Genomic DNA, 19,200 nt, shown 5'->3' with positions numbered 1-19,200 from the left:
CCTAATTTTTCAAGCTGGCTATTGCATCTCTAAGGGTCCTAATCTTCCTTTCTAGCCGTTCACACCTTCCGGTCAGTTCACAATTTGTTCAGCATGGGAATTGTGTAGAAGAAGTCAGCCACGCATGTTTTGGGCCAAATAGATTTGGCATCCTCTTCTCCCCCCGAAAATATCAATCCTTGTTTGGAAGATTCTGATGAGAGCAATTCCTGTTGAGATGGAAATCCAAGCAAAAGGAATCCAAATGGCTCCCAGGTGTGTGTGCTGCAAGGGTGATTCGTCTTCAGTCAATCCGGGTAGAGGATGTGAATCCATCACGCACCTCTTCATTCATGGTGACATGGCGTGCTCGGCATGGAACAACATCAGCACCCACTGTGGTATTGTAATCCAGGAGGCCTCTTCGGTCGGGTAGCGACTTTCACAGTGGTGGGTTGCGGCAGCAACTGATAAATCATCCTCGCTGGCTGTAAAATTAGCTCCGTGCGTGCTCCTCTGGGAGGTGTGGAGAGCAAGGAATGCCATAATTTTCGATGACAATATCCCTCCTCGCACAACCTTTCTGCGCGTATCTTCTGGTGGATCAGGTACTTTCAAAACAAGATGGAGCTTTGGTCAGCTCCTATCTCCCTGCTTCAGGTGTTGCGGCAGTAAGAGCATAGCTCCAGGCCCAGATGCTCGGTGGTCAAATGGTCTCGCCCGCCCAAAGGTGGATCAAGATCAACGTTGATGGATCTTCCCTCAGAAACCCAGGCAGATCGGGTGGTGGGGGTATTGCTAGAGACAGTTTTGGCGCTTTTCTTTTCGCTTTTGCGGAGGGCTATGGGACTGGATCTAACACTTAAGCTGCTCAGGGCCATTCATGATGGCCTGAGATTTGACATTAGCAAAGGGTTTAACCAAATCATCTTTGAGTCAGACTTGGAATTAGTCATCAACCTCCTTTTGGGTTCTACATCCCCTGGTTGGAAATGGATTCCTTGGATAACTAGAGTTCATGACCTTTCCTCCCACGCCCAAGTACAATTCTCTCACACTCTGATGGAGGGCAACGTCGCGGCAGATGCATTGGCTAGAATGGGTAGTGGCACCCAATCCACGTTTTTCTCAAACAGAGAAGCGGATAACCCCTCTCCCATCAGAGGCCTTATCTTTTTGGACAAAGTGGGCCAGGGCTCGATCAGAAACATGTAGATTTGTTCAATCCTTTTCTTTTATCTTACGATAGGTTGATCCAGATTTTTTTCATTTTGGTCGTCCCGAAGCATTGTAAAGCGGATTGTTTGATCATTTTGCAATGAAACATATCGAGTTGTTTTTAAATAAAATAAAATAAAAAATTCCTACCGTTGAAACCTACTTGGGTTCGACAGTGATGTTTACATGCCATCCATGCTATTAATAAATTCATTCCTACTGGAATGAACTGAAATCACAAATATTAGCATAATTCAAAACATTTGTGGTCCACAAATATTTCAACTGTATACGTTCAATTATCACGTTTTCGGTCCACTTGAGCTTTGGAAACAGTTCATTTTTTGTTTCATGGCCTAAAATGAACTCAAAAAATAGATGGATGGAGAGGATTTCTCACAAACATCACAGTGGACCCCACCTGGGTTCCAGTGCAGGAACTGTTGGAATATTTAGTTGAATTAAATAGACTATTAAAAATCGAGAACCAAAAAAGGAAAATAAATTTTGAGAAAGAAGAACTTATTGAATGAGTCAAGGCGTGACTGAGTCACTCGGCTTGAAATCGAATTTGCTCCCCTTGGACAGCGTCCCAAGTGCAACAAGTTTCCGGAGCAATCGACCTCCAGGATACAACGACTATGACTCGGTCCCAGTGGTGCACTCACTGTACACGGGCTCGAACCACTTGCAGTTTAATCCGAAAGTGCTGAGTGGACTCAGCGATGAACTCAGTAGAAAATTGCTTAAAACCGAATATCAGAGAGCGTTTTATAAGAGAAGAAATTTTTTTTTTGAAACTGGAATCGGTTGTCTTTATATAGACTCCGAAGTGGTGCATAAGTACCCTTTATAAAAGGTAGGTCCGTTGGGTTTAAACCCAATAGGTGCGACCAACCGGAAGGGACGCATCTCTCTGGTTTAAAACGAAAAAGCGCAAATGCGAGTATACTCCCGCACATACAGTCCTGCGAGTACCCATACACACACTCACGCGAGTACACACACCGCATCCGCACCCGCACCTGCACCCGCGCCCACGCCCAGCCCAGCCCGTCCCGTCCCGTCGCGTCGCGTCGCGTACGCGCACACACACTCGGACACGAACTTGGACTCGGCTCGGCTCGGCACGCGCGCGCGTGTGTGGTAAATGGCATAGATTAGAGCTATTGGCATAGCCCCCCCCACAGGACCAAATTCACATGCCCCCTGAAAGGGGCTCAAGCCCTAGGCAAAAAGACTATCTTATATACAAGATAGTTTACCTTTTCAAATCTGATGTGGGACAAAACCCACAACTCAAAAGTACTACAAGTTTTCAAAATTGGAGGGAAATTACCGAAAATTTAAAAATTCAAATTTTAATGCTATTTTAAAACAAAATACAACAATCCCCCACATGTTTTAAAATAAAACCCTTTCGGATTAAAGCGTAATAGTTGTGCAATGGTGTCGGTGTCACCATAGACTTGAACCGACATTAGAGTAAGCAAGACAGGTCTACAGGAATCAGGTGACACCATAGTCTTGAACATGAATCCTTTTAATGTAGATCGCAAGTACATGCCACTCACACAACTCTTCCTCTGCAAGTGATTCTGCAGTTCGGTGCGTTTCGGCCATACACCATTACCTGGATTTCATGAGTGCTCTAGAGAATTCGCCTAAATTCTCATAGGAAGCGGCCTCCACCTCCACACCCATATAAGTGAATTCCATCAAGTGTATGCAGCAACTGTATACACCACCAAATATATGGCTATGGATTCATTAAGAGTTCTAACAACTCATCCTTCTGCGTTGCTGCTCGCACTGTACACCATAGAAGGGGCTCATACAACTCAGTGCAATCGTCTACCTCGTGTCTTGTTGTTTACCCATTGAACCTATCTCATGGGATCTCCACTTGTATAGGTTGGGTTGCTGACACTAGCAGCTCATATATTAGGCTCAGCCCCATTCCCTTCGATGTATCATTGACTAACCTTTTAGATAGTCCTTTAGTCAGAGGATCTGCTAGATTCTTTTCTAACCTCACAAAGTCAATAGATATGACTCCATCACGCAACATATGTTTCACTATGTTGTGTCTGAGTCTAATATGCCTGCTCTTTCCATTATATATTTTACTCTTTGCTTTCGCTATAGCTGCTTGACAGTCACAATGAATAGATACGGCCGATACAGGCTTTGGCCACAATGGTATATCAGCTAAGAGATTTCTAAGCCACTCGGCTTCTGTTCCAGCCTTTTCTAAGGCAATAAACTCGGATTCTATAGTAGACCGAGCGATACATGTCTGCTTGGTAGACTTCCAAGATATTGCTCCTCCACCTAAAGTGAAGACATATTCACTCGTGAATTTTGTCTCATCTGAATCACTAATCCAATTAGCATCACTGTATCCTTCTAATACAGCAGGAAAACCATTATAATGTAAACCATAGGCTATACTGCCTTTTAGGTATCTCAAAATCCTAGACAAAGCATTCCAATGCTCTTTTCCAGGGTTATGTGTATATCTACTTAGCCTACCTACTGCAAAAGCAATGTCTGGTCTAGTGCAGTTTGTTAGATACATAAGGCTACCAATTATTCTGGAATACTCCAATTGAGACACACTATTTTCTGTATTCTTCATGAGAGTCACACTATAATCATAAGGAGTACTGACAGGTAAACAGTCAAAATGGTTAAACTTTCTCAATATCTTCTCAATGTAATGAGATTGAGATAATATAATAACATCATTTTTCCTGGTTACTTCAATACCCAAGATTACACTAGCCTCTCCTAAGTCTTTCATGTCAAACTTAGATGACAAGAATTTCTTAGTTGTATTAACTAATTTAATATTAGTTCTAAAAATAAGCATGTCATCAACATAAAGGCATATAATAACATAATCATTTTCAGAAATTTTACTATATACACATCTATCTACATCATTTATATGATAACCATTTGATTTTAAAACACCATCAAATTTTTCATGCCATTGTTTAGGAGCTTGTTTTAAACCATATAATGATTTAATTAGTCTACATACTTTATTTTCTTTTCCTGATATCTTATAACCCTCAAGTTGTTCCATATATATTTCTTCTTCTAAGTCTCCATTTAAGAAAGCTGTCTTAACGTCCATCTGATGTACCACCGGTTTATATATGGAGGCTATTGCTATTAAGACCTTAATAGTTGTAATTCTAGTTACAGGAAAGTAAGTATCAAAGTAATCTATTCATTCTTTTTGTTTAAAGCCTTTCGCTACCAACTTAGCCTTAAACTTATCAATAGTCTCATCTGGTTTTAGTTTCTTTCTAAACACTCATTTACAACCTATTGGTTTATTTCCAGGTGATAGGTCTACAATTTTCCAAGTGTTATTAGATATAATAGATTCTAACTCATCATTTATTGCTTCCTTCCAAAAGGTTGCATCTGGAGAGTTAATTGCTTCTATATAGGTTGTAGGATCATCTTCTACTAAGAAAGTGAAAAAATCATCTCCTAGGTTAGTTTCTCTTCTAACCCTAGTACTTTTTCTTGGTTGTATCTCTTTTACTACTTTCTCATATGTATTTTTACTAGTAGATGCAATATCTGATTCATTGACTTCTTCTATTCCTATAGATTTAGATTTCATAAGGAATACGTTCTCAAAGAACTCTGCATCCCTAGCTTCTATAATTGTATTAGGATATAGAATATTATCCTTAGTTTTTAAAACTAGAAACCTGTAGGCCGCACTATTTTGTGCGTAACCTATAAATACACAGTCGGTCATTTTAGGACCTAACTTTCTTTTCTTAGTTTCAGGTAATCCTACTTTAGTAAGACACCCCCACACTTTAATATATTTATAACTAGGAACATGATTCTTCCATAGTTCATATGATGTTTGTTCAGAAGATTTAGAAGGAATCCTATTTAGAATATAACAAGCAGATAGAATTGCTTCTCCCCACATATTTGAGGGTAAGCCTGAACTATTTAACATAGCATTCATCATCTCTTTTAGAGTTCTATTCTTACGTTCTGCTATTCCATTCTGTTCTGGTGTATAAGGAGCTGTAGTTTCGTGAACTATTCCATTCTTTTCACATAATTCTCTAAATTGAGAAGATTCATATTCACCTCCTCTATCTGTTTTAAGTCTTTTAATTTTTATATTTAACTGATTTTCAACTTCAAGTTTGTATTTAAAAAAAGCATCTAAAGCTTCATCTTTGTTTCTTAATAGATAGACTCTAGTGAACCTAGAGTAATCATCTACAAAAGTTATGTAATATTTTTTTCCACCTCTAGACATGTGATTTCTAAAATCACCTAAGTCACTGTGTATTAACTCTAATAGAACAGATGATCTTTCTATTTGTTTAAAGGGTTTTTTAATGAATTTTGATTCGACACATGTTTCACATTTGTCAAATTCTTCATTAGATATATTAGGTAATAAACCTAATCTTTTCATTTTCTTCAAAGATGTTATATTCACATGACCTAATCTACTATGCCATAGATAACAAGGTTCAACGATATAAACAGAACTGAATGTCTTCTTATTATTATCATTGGATACATTTATAATGAATAAACCATCGCTACAGTACCCTTTACCAACAAAAGTTCCATTCTTAGTCATTACAAGCTTATCTGAATCAAATACTAACTTAACACCAGCCTTATTGAGGAGTGAACCAGCAACCAAGTTTCTTCTAATGTCGGGCACATGTAGGACATCATTCAACATTAGAGTCTTTCCAGAAGTGAGTTTCAGAAGTACTTTCCCTTTTCCTACAACTGGAGACGTTCTAGCATTACCCATGAACACCTGTTCATCATCTCCTGATACTTGGTAGGAGGAAAACATGCTACGATCCTTGCACACATGCCTAGTTGCACCAGTGTCTAGTACCCACTCCAAGTTGTTTACAAGGAAGACTTCTGACACCACAGCTACTATCAAGTCAGACTCATTGCCTGTTTCTGTAAGATTAGCTTGCGGCTTATCTTTGTTTTTCTTAAGCCTGCAGGTTTTGACATGATGCCTAGGCTTTCCACAGTTGTAGCAGTTTTTCTTTTTCTTGAATTGATTGTTTGCATTCTTCTTTTTGAGCCTACATTCATTTGCATAATGTCCAGGTTTACCACAGTTATGACAGTTGCCATTTTTCTTATTATTTGCCCGACTTGATTCCACAAGATTCGCCTTTGAATCTATTTCGTTTTTATTTTCTTTTTTGTCTCTGATTCTATTGGCCTCCTCTATTCGTATGTGTACGATAGTGGTTTCCAAAGAAACACCATTCTTTTTATGTTTCATTCTATTCTTATATTCTTTCCAGGAGAGCAGTAACTTTTCTATTAGTGCTCCTGATAGAAACACTTCATCCAACTTAATTCCTTCTGTCGATAGTTCATGAACTAGACTTTGAAAATCATGAATCTCATTTGTGACAGGTATATCGTCTGTCATTTCATAATGAAGGAAATTAGCAATTGCATGTTTCTTAGCGCCTGCATCTTCTAATATGTATTTCTTTTCCAAAGCAGTCCATATGTCTTTAGCAAACACGTAAGAAGCATACACGTCATATAGTTCGTTGGATAAAGAGTTTAGAATATAATTTTTACAATTATTTTCATCTGTTACTTCAGTTTGATTTGCTGAATCTATAGTAAATGATTCAGATAAAATGTATGAAACTTTCAGGGTGGTCAAAGCGAACATCAGTTTCTATTTCCACCGTTTAAATGATTGTTCAGCGAACAGTTCGATTTTGGCTAACTTAGTAGAAGCATTTACTGTTACTGTAGCCATAGTCTATGTAATTCAACAAAATTTGATTTCAAGATTGTTGGAATATTTAGTTGAATTAAATAGACTATTAAAAATCGAGAACCAAAAAAGGAAAATAAATTTTGAGAAAGAAGAACTTATTGAATGAGTCGAGGCGTGACTGAGTCACTCGGCTTGAAATCGAATTTGCTCCCCTTGGACAGCGTCCCAAGTGCAACAGGTTTCCAGAGCAATCGACCTCCAGGATACAACGACTATGACCCGGTCCCAGCGGTGCACTCACTGTACACGGGCTCGAACCACTTGCAGTTTAATCCGAAAGTGCTGAGTTAACTCAGCGATGAACTCAGTAGAAAATTGCTTAAAACCGAATATCAGAGAGCGTTTTATAAGAGAAGATTTTTTTTTTTTTGAAACTGGAATCGGTTGTCTTTATATAGACTCCGAAGTGGTGCATAAGCACCCTTTATAAAAGGTTAGGTCCGTTGGGTTTAAACCCAACAGGTGCGACCAACCGGAAGGGACGCATCTCTCTGGTTTAAAACGAAAAAGCGCAAATGCGAGTATACTCCCACACATACAGTCCTGCGAGTACCCATACACACACTCACACACCGCACCCGCACCCGCGCCCACGCCCACGCCCAGCCCAGCCCGTCCCGTCGCGCACACGGACTCGGCTCGACTTGGCACGGCACGACTCGACTCGGCGTGCGCGCGTGTGTGGTCAATAGCATAGATTAGAGCTATTAGCATAGCCCCCCCCCACAGGACCAAATTCACATGCCCCCTGAAAGGGGCTCAAGCCCTAGGCAAAAAGACTATCTTATATACAAGATAGTTTACCTTTTCAAATCCGATGTGGGACAAAACCCACAACTCAAAAGTACTACAACTTTTCAAAATTGGAGGGAAATTACCGAAAATTTGAAAATTCAAATTTTAATGCTATTTTAAAACAAAATACAACAGGAACTTCCTCCGAAAGTCTTCCGCAGGAAATCCACGTCCATTTGGGATGATCACGTGGGACCCACCATGAAAATGCGCTACCTATAGAACAAAGGAGGATTGGCTCAACCGAGGCAGTTGGGAAAATTGGCCAGCAACTCATTTTCAATATATAAGTGTAGCTCAAATGATTGGTACATATAATCTCTTTTTGTACATGATGCGGACAGTTTTTTTTTTTCTTTTTTTTCAAATATTATTCACGTGAGAAGTGATACGGTAGGTAATAAAATGGCGTAATAGGATAGAGTTATGATAGGTTATTACCTAGCTTATCATTTCCCTGTATGTAACATATTGCTAGACTCGTCTGTTTTCCCTCACTTTTGAAGAAGGTAAAAAGGTTGTAAAAATTATAATATTTCATATATCTAGAACTCCGCTGAATCTCATGAATTCTTTGTCAAAGCAACATATGCAAATCATCATCAATTGAACTATGAAGATCCCACCACAATGAAGATAAAAAGTCAGAATATGATAGAATAAGGCAATCTTTACTGCTACCTCATAACAACCTTTGATAATGAGATGTTCGACAGGCAATCTATGCAATTTTTCTTCATGCTTGCACCACGCTTGGAACTCTAGAGCTAAAAGACATTCGATCACCATCGATGGCCCATATATTTAACGGTGTAGGTCCCTCTTGGCTCAATTTCTTTCTTACATCTCCCTCTTACTTTGTACTTAGGATGACAAGCTCCCACATGCATTTTGAGAATATGAAGGCCAAAAGTCATTTATTTGTAATTATTGGTTTCCCTCTTCATCATGGAACCAAATTCCACTTGGATTCTCTTTTCTTTCTATGTTAACTGCTTTAAACGTCAAGTTTCTTGTGTTGGTTGCGCTTCATGGCTTAGAACCCAGTTTTTCCTTAAAGGTTTTTTAATGCAAGTACACCGAAGGTTTCGTGGGAGTAGAGAAATAACAGCGGTTTTTTAGTCATTATTTTTCTACACCTAAAATACATTTTTTAATTTTATGGGACAAAAAGGTCCCTAAACATTTTTTCGATTTTCTATATTTGTACCTTCATTTATTATAACTTTCCGACCAACTCTTCTTCTACTATCGCACTCATGTGTTCTTTGTGCTTTTTTAATACCATCCACCAAACTTTTGTGCTTTCTAACTACTATCTCCAATAGAAACTCCCACCTTCGAAAATGAGTTCTTCTTTCTATCTGTTATTTGTTATGTTGAAATGGGCTTGTTTGGGAAGGAAATGAAAAGAAATGAAATAAAAAAATATTACAAATATTCCAAATTTATAAGATAAGTACTTCATTCTCTTTCTTCATAAAATTTTGCTCAGACACGTGTTCTTGGAAAAAAGTGGCTAGAAGAAAAGAGATAGCAAAAACTTCACTTTTAAAAGAGGAGTTCTTTCTTCTGTAAAGATTACAGTCCAATATGTCTACTTAGGAAGAAACTAATATAAGGAGAGAAAAAATAACAAAAACTCCAATTTTAGATGGATTTTTCTTCTATCTAGGCTTAGATTGATATATATATATATATATATATAACAATTGGACTTTGGGTATACTTTTGAAAGATCAAATGGTCTACAAATGAGATGATTCTAAATTTATTTGAAAGTTCATCCAATTATCTTTTTAATGAATACAATATTGCCCCGATTCAACTTGTAACAAAGGAGTTGTAACTATTTTTGTGAGACCATGTGATGATGAAAATGAGAGCAAACGTGAGTTTGACTTTATTCCACTTTTGAAAGGTCAAATGATTTACAAATGAGATAATTCAAAAGACACTTGAAAGTTTGTCAAATTATCTTTTCAACGAGCATAAGATCACTCCAATCTGACCTATAATAAGGGAGTTATTAGTACTATTTTCAAGGGATTGCGAGATGCCTAATCAAAATCACAATTAAGGTTTTGTCTAAATCATGATATGGAGTTTGGGCCCAGTTTTGAAAGGTGAAACGGTCACAAAATGTAATGATTCCAAAACCATTTGAAAGTTAATCAAATTATGTTTCCAATGAATACAAAATCACCTTGATCTGACCTATAATGAGGGAGTTATGACCATTTTCTTGTGATCGCACGATGCATATTGATGATTTCAGAGCAATTTGAAAGTTCATTGAATTATTTTTCCAAAGAGAACAAGATCACCATCATACAACTTGTAATGAGGGTGTTATGACTGGTTTTGTATGAACACGCGATGCATAGTCCAAACTACAATCAGGGTTTTGTTGAAATCATAATATGGTGTTTAAGCTCACTTTTAAAAGGTAAAAGATCTCCAAATGAGATGATGTCCAAGTCATTTGAAAATTCTTAAAATTATCTTTCTAACGAACATAGGATCACTCTGATCAAACTTGTAACGAAGAAGTTATGACCATTTTCACAGGACCATGCAGTGCATGGTTCAAACCACAACCAAGAGTCTTGATCACGGTTTGAACTATACATCGTGTGGTCTCAAGAAAACAGTCATAACTACCTCATTATATGTCTGATTAAGGGTGATTTTATGCTCATTGGAAATATAATTTAATGAACTTTTCAGATGACTTTTGAATCATCTCATTTGAAAACTATTTGAGTTTTCAAAAGTTGGCCCAACGTCCATATCACAAGTCAGACAAAACCTTGATTATGGTTTGCATTATACATCACGTCATCCCAAGAAATCGGTTAAACATCCTCGTTATAGATCGAATCGGGGAGATTTTATACTTGTTCAATGAAAATATAATTCGATAAACTTTCAAATGGATTTGAAATCATTTTATTTAAAGGCTTTCACTTTTCAAAAGTGCACTTAAATTTCAGATCATGATTTGGATAAAACCTTTATTATGGTTTTCACTATGCATCGTGTGGTTCCATAAAAACGATCATAACTCTATCATTATTGATCAAATCAAGGTAATCTTATGCCCGTTGGAAAGATAATTTGACGAACTTTAAAATAGTTTTGAATCATTTCACTCGAAAACTGCTTGACCTTAGAAAAGTAAGGCAAATTTTCATATTATAATTTAGACAAAACCCTAATCATAGTTTGCTCTATGCATCACATTGTCCCATGGAAACGGTCATAATTCTCTCATTACATGTCAGATCATGCCATTTTATACTCATTGAAATGATAATTCGACAAACTTTTAAATGACTTAAAAATTATACCCTTTGGAGACTGTATGACCTTTTAAAGTTGGCCTAAAGTCCATATGATGATTTAAACAAAACTTTTATCATAGTTTGCACCATGCTTCACATGGTTTAATGAAAATAGTCAAACTCACTTGTATAAGTCGGATCGAGGTGATGTTATGCTCATTAGAAAGATAATTTGACGAAATTAATTCAAATGGCTTTTGAATGGACGTGGATTGCATCCTACCCTCACCCATCTCTTGCCACAAACAGGTGGTTCTGTGGATGGGCCAATGGTAATGTATCTATTTATCCACACCGTCCATCCCTTCTCTCAGATCATTTTCAGGAATGTGTACAAAAATGAAGTAGATCCAACGCTCAAGTGGACCATATCAAATAATAAGCTTGGGTTGCACTAAATGTAGGAGTCATCTATGGTATGGTCCACTGAGTGTTGGATCTACCTCATTTTTGTGCTCCTACCTTAAAATGATATGAGAGAAGGGATGGACGACATAGATAAATAGATACATCACAGTGGGCCCGTCCACAGAACCGGTCCTTCGTGGCTAAAGACGGACAAGGGTAAGACACAATCCATGTCACTTTTGAATTATCTCATTTCCAACATTGCACAATTCCATGAAAACGGTCATTAGTCCCTCGTCATAGGTCAAATTAGGCAAGTATGGAAAATTGAAAAAGATAGTTTAGACAATTTCGTCATAAAGTTTTGAAAAAAAAAATGTTTTAGACGTAGAAAAGTAATGATTTGAAATCCTCGTTATGTAGAAAAATAATGACCCCCCCTTCCTGAGACAGGAATGTAGGTGGGCTCCCACTGTTACGTTTGCGAGAAATCCACCTTGTCCATTCCTTTACCGGATCATGTTAGGACTTGAGTAAAAAAATGCCGTGGAATCTAAAACTCAAGTGGGCTGATTGGTGGGAAAAAGTGAACAGGAAAATGCTAACCGTTGAAACCTTCTTTGGTCCACTTATGTTTATATACAAGCTAATATCCTTCGTGAGGTCATTCCTACGGAATACTGAAAACACAAAAAGATAAGCTTGATCCACGACTTCTGTGATCCCGTGAATGTGAATGTTTCCAGGGTGGATGCTCAGTCTTCCCAGTTTGATGTTGTTTGGCCGATTTAGAGTTTTGTATCTATCTATTTTTTTTATTTATTTTTTGACTCATGTCTTAACATAATTGGACAAAATAAATTAATTGGGTGGATTTCTAGTAAACATTTCTGTAGGCTTCAACTAATTTCTTGTCGCAATAGGAAACTTCTGGAATTAAAAAATAAAAAATAAAAATCAACCATTTTCTCAGAATCTGTCTCATGGTCCAGCCCATCCACACGGTGCCATTCCAAGCAACCGCCCCCCACTTTCACTACAATGGCCCAACGATTTGGCCTACTCCGTTTTCCATACGTGCATGCCACGTGTAGGGTAAATCAATCACGACACGAAATCCTTGACTGTGGGCCCACCATGTTGTATGTGTCTTATATCCACGCCATCCATCCATTAAGCCAGATCATTTTAAGTGCCTGATCCCAAAAATGCAGGTGGACCACACTGTAAAAAATAGTGGTGATTGGCCATTAAAAACTTCTTTGGAGGCCCCATTTTCTTTTTTTTTTTGATCAAGATGATATTTGTGTGGTCCTTTCATCCAGGTCTATCAACAGCAGGTTTGGATGAAAAATGAACATTCCGGTGGCCCCAAGAAGTTTTTTAACGGTGGGCGTTCAATCACCAGTGTTTCCTTGGTGTAGTCCACTTGACATTTGGATCTGCTTCATTTTGGGGCTCACACACTTATATTAATATGGAGAAATGGATGGACGGAGTGGATATAAGACATATACATCATAGTGGGCGCCACAGTAAGATCCACCGAACCAGCGTCCCACAAAGTGGTGGCAAACACAGCTTAAATATAAATTGCTTTACCCCGCCCCTGCCAACGTCTCTATAACATGCGGTTTTCTTCCCGTAAGTCCAAACTCTCACCTTCTTCCCTTATCGCCAAAATCGAATCCAAAGCGTCTATCCAAACACCATGTCCATCAAGAGCATTCGAATAGCACTGCCTATCCCTCCTCCAAGCCTGCAACTCCCTCTTAAACCTCCTCCAAATTCATTCCCACGTCCTCAAATCCGGCCTCAATTCCAACCCCTTTGTACTCACAAAACTCATCTCCACAGCTTCTTCTCTTAACGCTATTGATTCTGCCTCTTTCGTCGTTTTCTCTAACTGCGACAACATTACTCTCATTTTCGATACTTTTTTTTATTCAATATTCTCATCCATGGCTACGCGCATTCCGCAGTTGCTAAAATCAACGGTGTCGCTACGTTCTCTTTTATGCTTCGAAATGCCATCTTCCCCAATAAATTCACCTTCCCTTTCGTTCTAAAAGCCTGCGCGGGCCTTGGTGATTTGAATCTTGGCAAGGAAGTTCATGGGTCTGTAGTGAAATTTGGTTTTGAGGCTGATCTTCACGTTCAAAATATGTTGGTTCATGTGTATTCTAGCTATGGTGGGGGCATTGAGCTTGCTCGGGAGGTGTTCAGTGGAATGCCCAAGTCAGACCCAGTGTGTTGGAGCGCTATGATTGGTGGGTATGTTCGGTTGGGTCGGTGTAATGATGTGGTTGTGCTGTTTAGAGAGATGCAGATTGAAGGTGTCAAGCCTGATGAGGTTACTGTGGTGACGGTTCTTTCAGCCTGTGCTGATATGGGAGCGCTCGAGCTTGGGAAGTGGATTGGGATTTATGTTGAAAAGGAAGGGATTGCAAAGACGGTGCCATTGTGCAATGCACTCATTGATTTGTTTGCCAAGTGCGACAGCATTGATGATGCCTTGAGGATGTTCAGTGAAATGCCTGAGAGAAGCATCGTTTCTTGGACATCGATCATTGATGGTCTTGCAGGCATGGCCGTGGGAGAGAAGCCACCACCCTCTTTGAGGAGATGGAGAATGTAGGTGTCATCCCGGATGATGTTGTGTTTATTGGTGTGCTCTCTGCTTGCAGCCATGCTGGAGTGGTTGAAAAAGGATGTCACTACTTTGACTCAAAGAGGAACGAATTCATCATTATCCCAAAGATCGAGCACTATGGATGTATGGTCGATCTTTTCAGCCGAGCCGGGCTTGTCAAACGTGTACTAGAGTTCGTACAGGATATGCCAATGGAGCCCAATCCAGTAATCTGGCGAACACTGATTAGCGCTTGTCGAGCCCATGGAGAGCTTGAGCTGAGTGAAAGCATCACAAAACAGCTTATTGGAGCTGAACCCATGCATGGGTCGAACTATGTCTTGTTGTCGAACATATATGCATTGATGCATAGGTGGGAAAAGAAATTGAAGATCAGATATTTGATGGGTGAGAGAGGGATTAGGACGGTTCCTGGGTGCAGCTTGATTGAGCTCGATAGCAAGATTTACGAATTTGTGGCAGGGGATAAATTGCATGAAAAGTATAAAGAGATATACGAAATGGTGGAGGAGATGGGGAGGGAGTTGCGGATTGCCAGATATGTTCCTACAAAATCAGAGGTGTTACTAGACATCGACGAGGAAGATAAGGAAGATATATTGTATAAACACAGTGAGAAGCTAACAATTGCTTTCGCACTTTTGAATACAAAGCCAGGGACACTGATTAGGATTGTGAAGAACTTGCGCATTTGTAGTGATTGTCATTCTGCGATCAAGCTCATCTCAAAGGTCTATAATAGGGAGATAATGGTCAGGGATCGGAACCATTTTCATCTGTTCAAAGATGGGGAATGCTCATGCAAGGGTTATTGGTGAGAGGTGTTCGATGAAAGCCTCAAAGATAGGGTAACTGGCAAACCATGAGAAAGGTTCTTTGGAAATGGTAACTCAGAGCCGAAGGATATTCTCCTGTTGTCCTTACCCATGGGACATGAGTTGCCAACTTCCATACCATCCATGTACTACTAGCTGTAAAATGTAACACAAACATGTTTAAGGGCTCGTTTGGTTGCACCAAATATTATGAAATTTCATGATTAATCAGTATCAAGAAATTCATGATATTTAGTGCAATAATTTGATGATATTTATGTAACCAAATGCACCCTAAAAGAAGATCATATTCAAACAGGGAATATAGACCCAAAAAAGGTCTCTTCCTCATTGTCAATCTTCCTGGAATTGATTTTAGAGTAGCTTTTGGCCAATCATCTCTAAGGTCTTATCGTCCCTAATTGAACAATCCCTTGTATCTATTTTCATCACTTCCTCTCATAGTTTTTGTCTATAAATATCATAATGAAGTACGGAAACTAGTGATTATCACACAAATCCAACATTCTCCAACACGACGGATGTCACTTAGATTTCAATCCCGTTTGAATTCATGTTGACAAAGCCTTCGGATATGGCTTACCAACCTATCCCGAGGTGGTAGGTTCTCTTTGATCACTGCAACTTCCCGAATGTTCTCTATCCATGCAGTCAACAAGGGGAGTCTCTGAAGATCGACCACCTTCATCCATCCAACTTCTTCAAATACGCCCAACCAATATGGAATCCAACCCGCTATAATGTCTACAAATCCAATGCTCTCTCCTCTAAAGAACCTGTTACCATTGAGACCTTCCTCAAGGGTTCTAACTACCTCTACTGCCGATCCCACGACCTTGCTCTTTTCTTCTCCTTATACACATAATGCCTGCCACATGGCTTGTCCAAACTAATTAAATGTGCAAACGAATTAAATCCATAATATATTGTGGTGTCTGTTCACTCCCCAAGTGCAGGGTTGTGATGTAGTAATAAACTCGGTGAGACCGAGGTCGAATACCAAGAGACTAATACTTGTAAGTTACCTGAAACTAGGTAGAAATAGAACTAGCCTAAGATGAAATCTAAATCGAATGGAATTTAGGGAATAATTGTGAAATAATTATGTAAAACTTAAGAGAAATCAGAGAGAAGAAACTAGGGATTCAGATGATCCACTTGTAGAGATCATGGAGATCTTATGCCTGCTTCAAGAATCATGGAAATTAAACTGAACTTCCTCTGATATAATTTTAAAGAGATGAAAAGTATATGAATTAGAATGGATTCCATCACCAAACCATGCCCAGGAGACAAAGCAAACAACAGAATTAAACTAATTACCAATTAATCAACATGATATGAAGGTTAAGAAGGGTACCGTCATCCTACCATGCCCAGGAGACGATGGTGAACAACAGGGTTTCCTGACATCATAAACATAAAAGGAAAGGGACATGCTCAAAGCTATCGCAGACCTATTGTAATTTCAGTCACAACAGACCATTAAAAACTAAAAACATTCCTGATAATCAAACCATTATCAAATTCAGTTCGTAAATTAAAACTAAATTAAAGACATAAAGTAGAGTCTCTCATCTCACTACAGGCTTCACCTCTTAGCCCTAGGTAAGAGGTTTAGCCTATAAACATAATTAGGCTAATCTCTTAAATAAAATGAAATAAACAAAAGAAGAAAAAAAATAAAAGAGAACAACTCTACTCTCTGTCTCTCTCTCCTCTGTGCTTCACGTCCAGTCCCCAAGCTCTCCAGATTAAATCCCCTTAACTCTCTCTTTTCTTCCCTTTTATAACTTGCTGGGGGCATTGGAGAGGCCTGGTTGGAGTCGGTGATGTTCATATGTGGCTTTTACGCAGCCAGTTACGCAGGTCGCAGAATCTTTGGAAACTGACTGGCGTCGGCTTGGAAATGTGATGGCTGACGGCTCCAGATTTCTAGTTTGACTTCATGAATAGGATCAGGACCCCCCTCTGCATCTTCTAGTCGGATCGGATCATCGATCCGATCATCTCCTTGATCGCACAATGGCCCACTGCGGCCGGTTTTTGTGGACACAGAGCCTGCGCACGGTCCTTACACTGCGAAGATCGGTGGGCCCATGGTTTGCATCAGCGGTGAGATCTAGTCCGTCCATTGGATGCGGTACGAAAAACCATTCAGATATGGATGGTTTTGGATTGGGTTTGGTGTGGCCCATTTGATTTATCTTTCGGTAAAGCTTCTGCCCTCCATTCTATGTTTTACAATATTCCATGCCTTTACACGTGCATTGGGCTGAAAGACGAGCTTGGAGAGAGTCTTTGCCACTCTACAAAGCAATTGGATGGTTTGGATCAAGCCCTTGATGCACAGTTGTGGCCCACAAAACCGAATCGCAAGGCTTTGTTGCGAAACAGAGTCGACACACGTCGACTCTGTTACTTGCGTTGGTCCACTTATTGAATCCAAATGGAAAATCCACTCCGTCCATTGGTTTCAGGACAAAAAAAACCATCCGGGAGTGAGTGTTTTTGGAGTGAAATCGGTGTAGCCCACAAGATCTTCTACTCCGCCAATCATTCTGCTTTTAACGGTTGGGAATGTGCGAACACTTTCATGGGGCCAAAATTCCACCTTGGAGAGTTTCGTGGCCACCTCCCAGGACGAATGAACGGTTAGGATTGATGAAATGTGAACTGGGTGGGCCCCACTACACAAAACGGACGGACAGCGTCCGTTCGCTGTCTTGGTGCAGGAGACGAATCGGGTCAGCCTGGTTTTGACTGGGCTGCCCGATCGGTGCACGTCCAGTGCATGTGTGCTATGCACATGCATCATGTAAAGTGGGGCCCTCCTTGATGTATATGAGAAATCCACACCATCCATCTTGTTCCCCATCTCATTTTAACCGTGGGGACCTAAGTTGAAGCGTATCTGGACAGCAAGTGGGTCCCAAATCACTGTTTTGTGGGCTGATCTATCCATTGGGTCACTTTCACAGGGATCGAACGATTGAAATTTTACATGTACGGTTAATTTATGGTCTTCAGGCCATGTATAAAGTTTCGAGCCGAATGGATGGTGGGAACCCCGTGATCTTGCATTCTGAATGATTTTCGGGCCACTTGAGCTTCAGTTTCCCGATTTTCTCGGATCTCTGGTGTGTAATTCCATCGATCTTGGTCCCCTGGAGTCCGTCCCTTGCCTTTGGTGTCATCAGAGCATTAAATCCATGGTTTAAGCACCCTTTTTCAGTCCATGCTAGCAAATACACTCTGCATCACAAACACGATTAAATCGGGCCATTGAACAGTATCATGCTTGTAAATCCAAGCAATAATTGGGTCTGATATGTAATATTTAACCCTCAACATAACCCCCAACCAACATTTTGCTAGTCCCGAGCAAAGTATGCGAAAGATAAGTTAAAAAATACAGGATAATTTCTATGTACTCGAGTGATATTTTGAAAAGAGATTCAGATGCAAGAAATCTAAGATTCATGAATTTTAGGCATTATTTTCTCCTGAACTCAAGCCCACAGTAATTTCACATTCAACTTAAAGTAGTAATCCATCAATTAGAAAAAATTCTAAACATTAGGATCCCTGAGTATATAGTCTAGTCTCGACTTATCAACATTAAGATTCAATTCATTATTTCATGATATCATTGGTAACCATCAGAGCATTCAGGACACCCAAAACCTAAACTAAAATGTGCCTCATAGATCATTCTTTTTCTTTCTTTTAGCCTTTGATTTTTCTATTAAAAGGAGCACCAAGGAGGGGAATCAAATCTACACCTATAGGGAGCAAACCTATGGTGTAGACCATTCGCCCAATCCTTTCAATTTCTCAGGTTGGTTCCTTTCAAGCTTAGTGATCACCAAGTTAATCCTTTAATATCGAACTGAACCCTTAATGTGCAAGCGAGATGTGTTTTGTGGAATTATGACTCAATCAATGTTAACAACTTCTAATTCTGTATTAACAATTCAAACTTGACTGTGAAATCAATAGATAACAGAATCTAAGAGTCATAAATTACCAACATCACATATCTTGTAATTCTAAGTCAAAGATGATCGTCAAAATCACTTCGAATTCACAAAAAACTCCAGAAAAATTAATAAAATTTCACAAATTTTTGCTCAAGACCAAGAAAACACTGATTAGGTTATCTAATCTCCCACCCCC

The 19,200-nt window shown here is 39.3% G+C and overlaps 1 protein-coding gene and 1 pseudogene across 1 annotated transcript in view; one reads left to right on the top strand and one right to left on the bottom strand.

Annotated features, from left to right (window-relative positions):
* The first annotated feature begins 729 nt into the window (after positions 1–729).
* Positions 730–15,395, top strand: LOC131250653 (pentatricopeptide repeat-containing protein At4g21065-like; annotated as a pseudogene).
* A 27-nt stretch (positions 15,396–15,422) lies between these two features.
* LOC131251396 (glutathione S-transferase U7-like) overlaps positions 15,423–19,200 on the bottom strand; it is a 46,504-nt gene continuing 42,726 nt past the window's right edge. Inside the window, exon 2 of the mRNA XM_058252068.1 lies at positions 15,423–15,910. Coding sequence (XP_058108051.1) covers positions 15,875–15,910 — 36 coding nt within the window. The 3' untranslated portion in view covers positions 15,423–15,874. The remainder of the gene's footprint in view (positions 15,911–19,200) is intronic.

Source organism: Magnolia sinica, chromosome 7 (assembly GCF_029962835.1).
Source record: "Magnolia sinica isolate HGM2019 chromosome 7, MsV1, whole genome shotgun sequence".
NCBI lineage: Eukaryota > Viridiplantae > Streptophyta > Magnoliopsida > Magnoliales > Magnoliaceae > Magnolia > Magnolia sinica.
The sequence above is the reverse complement of the archived record's forward strand: the minus strand, read 5'-3'. Positions and strand labels throughout refer to the sequence as shown.